General features: G+C 47.3%; 3 protein-coding genes across 24 annotated transcripts in view; 1 reads left to right on the top strand and 2 right to left on the bottom strand.

Annotated features, from left to right (window-relative positions):
* The window catches only part of AK8 (adenylate kinase 8), a 346,351-nt gene that overhangs the window by 171,260 nt on the left and 163,218 nt on the right, over positions 1–11,873 (bottom strand). The gene's annotated exons all lie outside the window — the stretch shown is intronic.
* Positions 1–11,873, top strand: part of GTF3C5 (general transcription factor IIIC subunit 5) — an 870,547-nt gene that overhangs the window by 698,871 nt on the left and 159,803 nt on the right. The window lies entirely within an intron of this gene.
* Positions 1,007–11,873, bottom strand: part of TSC1 (TSC complex subunit 1) — a 55,198-nt gene continuing 44,331 nt past the window's right edge. For all 22 annotated transcript variants that reach the window (XM_050759763.1, XM_050759760.1, XM_050759769.1 and 19 more), the window contains 5 exons: positions 11,222–11,332; positions 10,354–10,476; positions 7,079–7,266; positions 6,840–7,001; positions 1,007–6,405 (listed from right to left, as the gene is read on the bottom strand). In XM_050759763.1, coding sequence (XP_050615720.1) covers positions 5,886–6,405; positions 6,840–7,001; positions 7,079–7,266; positions 10,354–10,476; positions 11,222–11,332 — 1,104 coding nt within the window. In that variant the 3' untranslated portion in view covers positions 1,007–5,885. The remainder of the gene's footprint in view (positions 6,406–6,839; positions 7,002–7,078; positions 7,267–10,353; positions 10,477–11,221; positions 11,333–11,873) is intronic.

Below are 11,873 nucleotides of genomic sequence, written 5' to 3'. Positions count from 1 at the left end.
TGAAATGGGCAGAGCAGGGTAGGCACGGTGGCTCACGCCTGTAATCCCAGCACTTTGGGAGGCCGAGGCAGGTGAATCACTTGAGGCCAAGAGTTTGAGACCAGCCTGGCCAACACGATGAAAACCCGTCTCTACTAAAAATACAAAAAAACTAGCCGGGTATGGTGGCAGGTGCCTGTAATCCCGGCAACTTGGGAGGCTGAGACAGGAGAATCACTTGGACCTGGGAGGCGGAGGTTGCAGTGAGTCGAGACTAGGCCACTGCACTCCAGCCTCGGCGACAGAGTGAGACTCTGTCTCAAACAAATAAACAAACACATAAAAATAAAATGGGCAGAGCAATGCTGATTTCCAGACACAGCCAGGCAGAGGCAAGCAATTGAAAGCCACATCGCAAATGAAACTCATCCCTGGTCCTTATATGGAAGTCCAGGCCAAGAGATCATTAGCCAGTGTGGATGTCAAAATGGTGTAAAGGCAGTTTCTGGCCGCCTTCCGAAGCCCATGAAGGGCATGGAGAAGGGAGTGTTGGGAGCGGCACTGTCTCCTTGGCACACTCACATTAACACAACCCGCAAGGCTCAAGAGGGCAAGCTCTGGAGCACTGACATGTCAGTGCAGTGCCACCAAAAGGACTCCGAGACACCCAGCATGCCAGCACGGAGGAACAACACACCCCTGCAGACAGCCTGGCTCTGGGGGTTTCTCTGTAGACAGGATTCGAGTCACCCCCTCCCACACTATGCCCCTTGGCCACTCTTTGAGGAAGAACATGAATTTGAGGCAGATACAGGTAGGATGTGTGGCTGTGCACCAGATAATTTGCCAGAACAAAAAGAGTCTTCTTAGAGACAAAAGCCCAAATCCATTATTCGTCAGGTTCCTCCTCCAGTCACCCAAGGTAGCCAAACCAGACCCTAAGGCTTCATATCTTTGGACCAGTCCCCTGCTTGACCTATAAGCCTGCCAAGGCCAGTGTAAGCCACTCCATGTCCACACAGCAGAGTAGTGCAAAACAATAAATTTTTATTTGTTCACAGTTAAACACAAGCAACTGCCTTGACGTTTTAGAACATTCTAAGAAGGACAGCAAACCCTTTTGATTCCAATTCCCATTCACTAAGATTGTACCATTTTATCTTGCAGTTCATTTTTATGGCATCTGATGTGGATTGTTGACATGCTTTTAGGATTGAGGCGGGAAAGTTGAGACCTTTTGACAAGAGCTGACTTTCTTCCATTTAACTAAAAGCAGTCCGTTAAAAACAATCAGTTTCTTTTCACTGATGGGACCCCTTTAAACTGCAAGTTTGCCACACATGGTTCATCCATGATTGAGTTATAAAACTAGATTATGTCTTAGCAAAATCTGTTCCTCCGTAATATATTTGTGGTCCATAGAAGTCTTCTGAAAAGTGATTACTGATTCTTCCTAGTGCAAAATGCATGGCTGCCTCTTTCATAAGCCAAAGTATTTGCTACACAGAGCAGCACCATACCCTCCTGTCCAAACACTGTAAGAGGTGGGGAAAGGGAGGGAGGGGTTGGTCTGGGGGTTCTCAGACTCTCAGGATCTCCCCTGAAAGGTCCATTCCAATGGTTAAACCAGCCTACTTATCTCAGAGGGTGGGTAATGTGGCGCTGGGAAGCGAGGAGGAAACTCCTCTGCCTTCATTAACTCGTTTCATGACCAGAAGCCGTGGGCACAGGTGCTCGGCTCTTCCAGGCAGGCTTCCCTTGTAGCTACAGCTACTCTTCCCTCAGACGAGCCGATACGGACTGCAGGACGGCATGGAGGAGACAGGAACATGCTCCCCTGGGCACATCGAAGAGTTCCGGACAGAGAAGCCATGTGGGACAAGGGTCACAGCAGCAGCGTAGGGGCCAGTCCTCGACCTAAACTTGTTTTTACCTACAGACAAAAGCTTAATCGAGTGCAATCAATGCCTTGGGGATCTTTGCAGCAATCTGGGGGACATGTGTCACAGAACTCTGGATGTAAACAGACACACAAACATCTTCAGACTGGATACATTTTTCCAACACTTGTGGCAGGTCAGTTTTAAAGCATGTACCCTGGAGAGTGAAGGTGCAGCAGATAGATCGTGTACTGATCTAAGTCACTCCACACAAGGCAGCTTTCTTCTCCAGGTGGGGCAGAGCCCCCTGGGGGGACCACTCTCCAAGAGTATCCGCAGGAGGTGGGCGGCACTCCATCTCACCAAGGTCCTGGCCGGGCCTTCGCTCTGCCCAAACCCTCCTCCAGCCTGTACAGGCCTCCTCCCACCTCTTAGTGCTTTCAGTGAGATAAGGTGAGTCTCGCTGTGGAGAACTTTTGTTTGCTCTTCAGTTCCTTCTTCAAGTGGTATGCTCTACTATTTGGTAGAAATTCACATTGGCTTGTCACAGCACACTTCGGTTCTGCTGGCTACATGAAACACATACCCAGTTTTCTATTCTTAACAGCGAGTCTGAGCCTCTGTGGTCTCACAGATCCTTTCATCCCCAGGACCATTTTATACATCCTCTGAACAACGGCTAGAGTTTTCTCTTTCTCAACAACTATACCAGAAACTACATGTGCTGTTGCAAATGGGGACGGCCCAAGAGTCTGGAGTTTTGTTCCCTGCTGCTCTGCTTTTACCCAGTAATGTGCGGCATGGTGGGTGAATTTTTCTAATTGTCAGTGGCTTCCAGGACCTGTTCCTGGGTTGTAACAGTTCACCTTCTCAGAACAATTTGGACTGTTTCCCCCAACCACGTCACATAAGCTTTGGCTCACAAAGTAGCTCACCTCTTGCCTCTCCACTCATCAAGCTTAGTAAGAAGATTCTGCAGCTTAGTCCCAAAGGTCGGGCAGTTTTCTCTCCTGAAAAACTCTGTGGGCACACCTAGAGAGGTCACTGTCTGCCCACCTGCCTTAGTAATGCTGGTCCTAACACTCCTCTCCAATGACATCTTTCACAACTTCGCCATCGAAGAAGTGACCTTGACCTTCCTACCTTTGGGTTTCAGTTTTTTTATATTCATGACCACGTGTTTCTTCCAATCCCATAATAACAATTTTTATAGACTTTATGGAAGAGTCTTGTCAATGGCTTTTTGAAAATCCATTGAAGTTCTATCAGATGCAGATCTGTGTGTTTATTCACCTGCAGGGACTCGGGAGCTCATCTGCTCTGCGTCTTCCTATCCCCCTCCCCGCTAAAGCTGTAGTGCACCTTTTTAAAGGAATTCCATGCTGCACAGCAGCAGACTTTGGGCTCCTCGGGGCCTGTGCTGACTCTGGTTAGTGTCAGGTGGGGATCCGAGTAGGTTATGCACATTGGCCAAACAGCTGAGACAGGTATGCTCACCCATAGTGATTCCTGGATAGAGGCCATCCAATCTCAATATTTATGAATACCAAGCTGCTTAATTGGTTTCAAGATAGACTCTGCCCTGAACGCTTACTGTACTAATACCTTTGCCCAGGACTGAATTGCCTCTCGAGAGTCCTACTGTCACCTTTCCCATCCTTAAAACTACTCACTGCAGCATGACCAAGTGACTCTCGGCAGGTTTACCACTTCCAAAACCAGACCAAACCTAACTACTGACTCGAGTTCTGTGCAACATGAAAGCCTACAGTTTTAGGCTGGGCCCCTTCACCATGACTCCAGGTCTCATTCTCCCATCCGTGGTTGAGTGAAACCCACAGCCTCCTGGAACTCAGAGGCGCCTGAGCTTGGAGCCGCCTTTGTTCTAAAGCTGAGGAAAGGGACACCCAGGCTGGATGGACGAGCTGAGGGCCCTGCGCAGACATGTCCATGGAGCTTCAGGCCTAGGCCTCTGTCCGTGCTGCCCCCTTTCTTCCCTTTATTTTGACAACCTGTCCATTTCTAAAATGCGTTTTCTTTTTCACCTGGGCCTCTTTTCCTTTGCCAATTAAGGAAAAAGCTTTAAGTGCCTAGTATCTTGTTCTGTGGCACAGATCTCTAGAAGGAAAGTACTTAAAACCAGTTTCAGGATTCACTCATGGGATTTCCTTCCCTTTCTAAATTTGTTCACGTTTTCCTTTTCTAAAACTGAACCAGGAAACTAGACTGTACTGGATTTTAAGCTTTCCTTTGGACAAAGCTGAATTAAACGTGTGGTGTCACTAATACTCCACATCTGACAATTCAGGGCCAACTGCCGGCCTGTGCTAGGCCGAGTAGTTGGGACCACGCCCGGCCACAGGCTGGGAATCAGTCACACCCAGAAAGCCTGCCTGAACAGGTTTTCTGCCGGTATAGCCAGGGTGACATAGAGTCTCCAACTGTCTACCTCCCTTTAGTTAGGAATGCTAGAATATTTATTGCCATGCTAAAAAAAAAAAAAAAAAAAGACTTTCATTCTCTAGTGCTCGAAGCCTCCGTGTGCACTAAGATTTCGTACCATGACAGTTTTTTACCTCTTTATGACTGAATCCTTGTATTCTTTTTAATCAAAGAATAGAAACAGGAAAGCCAAGTTCACTGGCTCCTTCCTACCAGCTCTCCCCTGCCTCAGCTGGAACACCAGGCAACAATTCTTAGGATTCTAGCATTTCTTTCAGGAGCACTTGTTGAGTTTGGATTCTCTGCCACTGCCACTCTTCTGACTAGTGTCATCTCTCGTGAGCACGTGGGGCAGCCTAGTGGGCATACACAGCCAGCTTTTGCCAACATTCTCCCGGACTCTGCTTAGACTGCTCTGCCATTACTAACATGGACAGTGTGATGACATCGCTCCCTGGAGAGTCGGCCCCTGAAAGTTGGAATTGGTATGAAAAAGCTGCCCCCCTTCTGGTGGCCTAGAACCTGCTACAGTGAGGCAACCCTAACGGCCTGGGAAATGATGGTCACATACACTTTGCAGAAACTCTTTGGACCTTCAGAGCCTTTCTGCTGCACTGTCACAAATAAGCTGACATGAACAAGAGGCGTGTGCACACAAAGGGAGGCCAGCAGACAGGAAGGTTTAACAAAAGGCCCAGCAAGCTGAGATGGACTGGAGGTGCAGTTCCTCATGCTCAAGTGCTTCTCGGTTAACCTCTCCCAGTGACTGCTCCTTGCCTCCTACGGAGAACAGGTTTTACCACCTACACACCAGTCTGTGGTCACAATAGTACCAACATTCAAGCAAACACCAAATAAATAAGAGGTAGTGGGGGAAGAGGGACAAGAGCTTTCCCAAAGGGTGTATGGTCTCCACAGTGCCAGCTCTAGATTTCTGAAACAGGCTTCTGTTTACACAGAACTTTCTAGGAAGCTTATTAGAACTGCCAAAAGAATGTAAGTGTGAATAAACCATTGTTCTTCTAGACCTGCTGCTTTAGATGCTGAACTTCAGAATCAAAAAGCAGTGGAAAAGTCTCATGTGACAGCTTTCAAGTGAAGACAACCAGCTTTGCAGGCTATGTCCTCCTGGAAGGGACAAAACCAGACTTACCTGCAATGCAACAAACTACCTGGTCTAACTGAGAGCCAACCCAGTAATCTGAGCTTCAGGAAAGCAGAAAGTGGTGTGTTAGACTCAAAGATTAAATTTGGCCTCATATTGCACAGGTTCAAAGGACGCAACCATTCTGGGGGGAAAGGAAGAAAGTAAAGCTACTGAGGAACACCAACTGGCCCTTGGATTAGAACACACTGCGAGGTAAATGAGAGGGGTTAGGGCGGGTGGAGGGGAAGGTCAAGAGGCATTTCAATGCCAGATCCAAAAACCGTTCTGCATTCAGTCAGCTGTCCAAAGGACCTCCGTCCCATTTCCACACATGAACTTGCACTCAGACCCTGGAAACAGGAAAGCTTTGAAACGTGCATTCACACCTCCTGTTCTGTGCCAACAATATGCAAGTTAACACTGATTGACCACCATCCTTAGCTGTGTTCATGATGAGTCTCATTGTAGTCCATGATATGTAGCTGTCCAACACTGTCCGGGTTCGGGGGAGATGGGTGCGGGCCATCTAGGTTCAGGGGAGTCTTGGCTTCCACACCCAAGTCTTTGCTCAGTTCCGTCTTTAGGCCCTCAGAAAGGCTACTGGTCATGCCGTCCTCATCACACTGACTCTCGCTCTTATTACGAAATAACTCTCGGGCCTTCATACCCAGGAAGCTTTTTGAACTGGGAAGTGAGCCCACAGTGGTAGGGATGCTGGCAGACGGTTCTCCCGTCGTCGTCTCCCACCGACTGCTGAATGGGCCCGCCCTCTGGTGTGGGGGCTTCTCCGGGGTGGAAAGCTCGCTGCTGCTGCTGCTGCTGCCTCCACCTCCTCTGCTTCCACTACTGCCCCGGGTGCTGCTGGGCCTGGGGGTCTTGGTCTCACCGTTGTGGCCAGATGCCTCTTCATTGTGCCCTACCATGGAATCTGAGCACCCGTCATTACAACAGTCAAGCCTGTAAGAAAGCCCGGGAGGAAAGAAGGAGCTGGTGATTGAGGCATCCACATTTGGAAGATGTGGAATTACACTGACACTCACTCACACTGATGCCGAACTCTGCTAGCCCACTCTCTGTTTTATAATACTGGACTCAAGCAAGAGATCTCATCAAGAGAAACCTAAGTCACAACTAGGGATACTAGGTGGCAATCTTAAGTGTGAACACTTCCTGTGGCTGTATGGAGGGACTCGAGGCCGGGAAAAGGAACATGAAGAGATCACTGGACGTTTGGAGGAAAGGAACGTCAGAGTGGGTCTCTGAAATGGAGTGAGCTGAGCGCTGCAGCCCTGTCTAATCAGCTATAACTGCTTCCCACACCATGTGACACAGTCCTTCTGCTGTAATTGACAGCTTAATCCCAAGGTCATTAATCAGTTCTTTGTTCCTACCTTTCTTCTGCTGCTTCAGCTGCTTCGGCTTTTTCTTCTTCAAGTTTTTTCAGGAGGCCATCTTTCTCCAACCTGCCATATAAATCTAAGATCTCCAATTCAAACACCTGGGTTATCCTTTTCTGAGCCTCATACCTGCTCTCTGCAGCCTGCAGCTGTCCTCTGAAAGATACAGACCAGCCAGAATACAGGAAGTTCCACTTAATAAAAACACAAAAGCCTTTCCTGATGAAAGTTACCTTGCCTGGAGTTTGACATCCTCTAAATATTTCTTCTGTTCCAAAAGAAGGTGGTCTTTCTTGGCCAGGTGAGATTCCAGTTCCAAAATCCGTTTCTGGGAGGTGTCAAGCCTCTGAGTCTGCTGGAGAACATGGCTTCTGTTTTTTTCTAGCTCTTTCCGATAGGCAGCTTTCATCATTTCTACTTCCTAAAAAAAAAAAAAAAAAAAAAAAAGACTAGAATTAGTACTTATAAAAAATAAACACGCTGTATCCATTTTGAAAAGACAATGTAAGAAGGACTGAGAAGGCACTTTAGTAAGCTGGTAGTATTATCCTAGTAACCCTTCCTTGAAATCAATCCCCAAGAAAAGCATGTGAAACATAGAGATTTTGCACAAAAATAATCATCACAGCATATTTATAAGAGCAAAAACCTGGAAACATCGTTTAAGTCTAATGTCAGGGGAACAGCTAAGTAAATTAAAATACATCCTATATTTCTAAGTCTTTTTAAAAAATGATATGGTATCAGTAAAAAGATTAAAAAGCAGACTACAAGACTGTGTGAATAGTACAATCAACTATGCGAACATATACGTATCCAAAACACCAAGTGAAAATCCGCCAGTATCCGGCTATCATTTCAGTCTAGTGGTACCGCAGGCCACTTGCTTTCTTTCTCCTTTTCTCCCCCTCCTGACAATAGCGCAGGTGGGGCTACAGAATGGAACGCCAGTGGAGCAGGTCTGCTCAAGCAAAGCAGCCTCTGCAGACTGGGTGCCCTGACAAGGTTTGTTGATCGTGCTAAGGCGGATGGCCTGCAGCCGACAGATTGGAACAGCTTGAAACCCAGAGCAAGTACACATTAATGCTCAGAAAGAAGGCGGAAAGGATATTTTTTTAAGCCGCCTGTGTTACTTTTGTGTGTGTATGTTTACTGTGGTAAATTGTACAAAACATAAAATTTGCCATATATTTGGTTTTTAGAAAAGATAATAAACCATAAACAGCAAGGAGATGAGCTTTCACGAAGGCGCCCCTGGCTTGATGCTGTCTGGTGAGCCCAATGCCTCCTTGTTACAGAATGCAACTGATTTAAACTCAGAACTGGCTCTGATAATGTGGCTGTTCCAGCTGTGCTAAATGGCTCCAGACTTCAGCACAGGGTAGCTGAACGCATCTATCTGGCCTTTGTCATAAACAATAGGACTTATTCATGGATAATCATGCAAAGCACTGAACCAGGAACATCCGCCAGGAACATCCGTGCCCTCTCACTAATCCTTACAGCTACCCCTACCAACTGTTCCCCCCTGATTCCCCACCACTCACTCTTCCTTCTCCTCGGGATGGAACAAGAGCAACCCTAGCTCCAGGTTCGGGGGCAAATCCTGACTGGGTTGAGGCAATGACTAGGTTAGGGATGGGCACAGGACAGGCCCGGCCAACAGGGGAGATAAGTATGGTGGGAGCACCTGGGAAAGGTTTTCTTCTTTCTTTTTTTTTTTTTTTTTTGGAGACAGAGTCTCGCTCTGTTGACCAGGCTGAAGTGCAGTGGCATGATCTCGGCTCACTGAAACCTCCGCCTCCAGGGTCAAGCGATTCCCTTGCATCAGCCTCCCAAGTAGCTGGGACTACAAGTGTGGGCCGCCACACTCAGCTAATTTTTTGTATTTTTAGTAGAGACGGGGTTTCATCATGTTGGCCAGGATGGTCTTGATCTCCTAACCTCGTGATCACCCACGTCTGCCTCCCAAAGTGCTGGGATTACAGGAGTGAGCCACCACGCCCGGCCTGGGAAAGATTTTCTTGCTGAGGAATAGGAAGAGATGCTCTCCTCTTCTGTGGGACATTACTGTGTCTGCCTGTCATATCTGTGCCTGTGGCACACACCTGGCAACCATGAGTGCAGCTAGCTGGAGGACCAGGCCTGCAGGATAAGCAAGGCAGTGCAGAAGAATGGAAAGAGCCTGGCTCCTCGATGCTGTCCCTGAATGGCCAACTTGACCAACCTGGAACTCACCTGCTTCACGACCTCTTGTCAAGAGAAATAATAAAATTCTCCACTGTTAAGCCAGTTGAGTGTTTTTTGTTTTTGTTGTTTTTTTGAGATGAAGTCTTGCTATGTTGCTAGGCTTGGTCTAGAACTTCTGAGTTCAAGCAATCCTATTTCAGCCTCCCAAATAGCACTATAGGCATGTGCCACCGTGCCCAGCCCTAGTTTGGTTTTTGTTGTCTACAATTGAAGGCATCCTGACTATCACAACTCAGCTGCATCACCCCTGTTTAATGAACTGGGAAACAGGGCTCCACAGAGAGGAGGCTACTCAAGGTCCCAAAGAGCACAAGGGCTCCATGGAGGCTGCCCGTCTAGGCTTCGCTCAGGAGATGGCACGGGCGCGTTTCAGCAGCTTTTTCAGGAGCTCTCTTGTGCTGCGGATCTGTTTCTCCCCCTTTCTGTTCCCAAAGTCATTACACCTCCAAAATAAGTGACAGATGCTTTCTAGAGAAAGTACCACATTTAACATCCTTCTAAGAAAGGGAGTCTGACTCTGAGAGCTGAGAGGAGCCAAGAAATAAAGAGTAATTATATTAGGAAAATTACTATCTCCAGTTCTAAGACTCCTCTCTACATCCGGCGAAAAGGACTCTTTACAAAGCACATGCCCAAGAAACCTAAAAAGGAGGCCCATGTGTGATGGAGAAGTTAGTGACAGGAAGCAACTGAACAGTTACTATTAAAATTCAATTCCCACCTCATTCACTAACATTACCTGAGGCTATTTATAAAGTGACTTAAAACTTCTGCCTCGACACCACTGGTGAGGCACTAATTAACGTAAGATCATCCCAATGCTGGCCTTGTTGCCAGGACTGAACTACCATCTGCAGAAATCCAACATTAAAAGGAAAAAAAAACTGGTATGTACGCCAGTCTATACCCACAGTCCTGAGAGGTATGTTAAACAGAATTGGTCCCCCATCCTTCTTTTTTTCTCTCCCTGTTTGAAAGGGGGCTTAGGGAAGAGAAAGGAAACACTTTACACCTACTCTGTACCAATTACCATTAGGTGCTTTCAGTGCGAGTTAACTTCAAAGCAACCCAACAGGAGAAACAAGCTCACACGGTGGCTGGAAAGTGCTTGTCTATCTGGACCAGGGGGAAGTGGGACTGCCACTCCGTCTTTTAGGAAACAAGTCATCAAGCCATTCTATATAACATGCCGGAGACATACTGTCTGGGTCTGAAATGCTTTCCCCACTAAGGTCTGGCTCCCTGAGCCCTGGCATACCTTTGTGGTATCTGAGTGCTTGTTCTGCAGTTGTTCCAAATATAGCTCGTTGACCTCCCCGAGAACCAACAGCTGCCTGTTCAAGAACTCCATCTGCTGCTGGACCGACTCACTGTTTGAGAGCTAGCCAAAAAACATAAGCAAAGTGAAAAATCCGACGACATAAAACTAGCACATGGACATGAAATAGGGAATCAGCTAGGAGCACACTATTTCAATGTTAAAGCAAAATAAACAAGTCCCATCGATTTACAGTCCCTGACATAATGGCAGGTGGGGAGGATGGCACCCAAGGACAACAAAAATAGAAATGCACTTCGGAACTGTGCTTTGCAAAGGGGACAGCACGAATGCAGTCCATCAAAACTGGCCACCCACAGAACACCTGGAGAAGGTGGACAGGTATACCACCAAGGCCCAGTGGCATAAAGCCCTAGGGAAAACTCACCGTTCTTGACAAAATGATGTATGAAGTGCAGTGGTTCCCAAAAAAGGAGGAATCACGCTCAAAAACCTGAACAAACTTTTGACACTTATGTAAACAAAGTGTGAAGAAAGGGTTCCATGGGATACACATAGACCAGGGTTTAGGACGGATACTTCTTTGCTGCAGGGGGCTGCCTGTGCATTGTAGGATATTTGGCAGCACCCTGGCTCCGACCCACTAGATGCTAGTAGCACCAAAAACATGAACCTAAAATGTCTCCAGACACTGCCAAATGTCAGGGAACATGGGGGCAGCAGAACTACTTCCCGTTGGGAACCCATGACACAGACACTCAAGTAATATATTTCTTTAACCTGTCTGAAGGAAGAATGTTAGCAAATGGTGTTTCAACAGATTCAGGTCTGCCTCATTTCTTCTTACCTTTTGGGAAACCTGACTGAGCAGCAGCTCAGTGTGACACACCTTGTTGTTGGCCTTCTTCAATTCTATCCGCAGCTCTGCAATCATGTTCCTGCAGTCCTCCAGTTTCGTCTACCCAAAGAGATGTGGACATGAAGTTTGAGGAGCACTGACAGGCCGGATCACAAGCCTACCTGGCCACCAGCCCACAAAGGACTGGGAATGCCTAGCTCAACGGCTCTACTTTCTTGGGCCCTCAGGATTTGATATCTTAGTTTTAAAAAGTAAGTTATGGTTGATTTCTGAGTTCCTTACTGTTTAACAAAAGAAAAAAAGAGACCTAAGATTCTCAGTTCCCAAGCTGTGCACCAAAGAGCCCTGAGGCTACCCAGCAAACTCAGAGAGGCCGCAGAAAGATTTTAAATTTTCGAGGGAGACGCAGCGCCATCTGTTGGACACCCTGTGAATTACCAACTAGCTGGAAATGATGCTGCGACTGTGGATGACGTCTTTGTGAAGCTGGGCTTTTTTGGGTGCAGTGATACAAAGCACCACAAGGAAAACCAGTGTGAAACAGGAAATGAGGGTGTCACTGTCCACTCTGATTTCAAGGTCTGAGATGCCATGCAGTGCCCAATAGGTGCACACGAGGCATTAGTAATTGCAGTTATTA

This window comes from Macaca thibetana, chromosome 15 (genome assembly GCF_024542745.1).
Source record: "Macaca thibetana thibetana isolate TM-01 chromosome 15, ASM2454274v1, whole genome shotgun sequence".
NCBI lineage: Eukaryota > Metazoa > Chordata > Mammalia > Primates > Cercopithecidae > Macaca > Macaca thibetana.
Note: the sequence above shows the minus strand (reverse complement) of the source record. Positions and strands in the feature narration are given on the sequence as shown.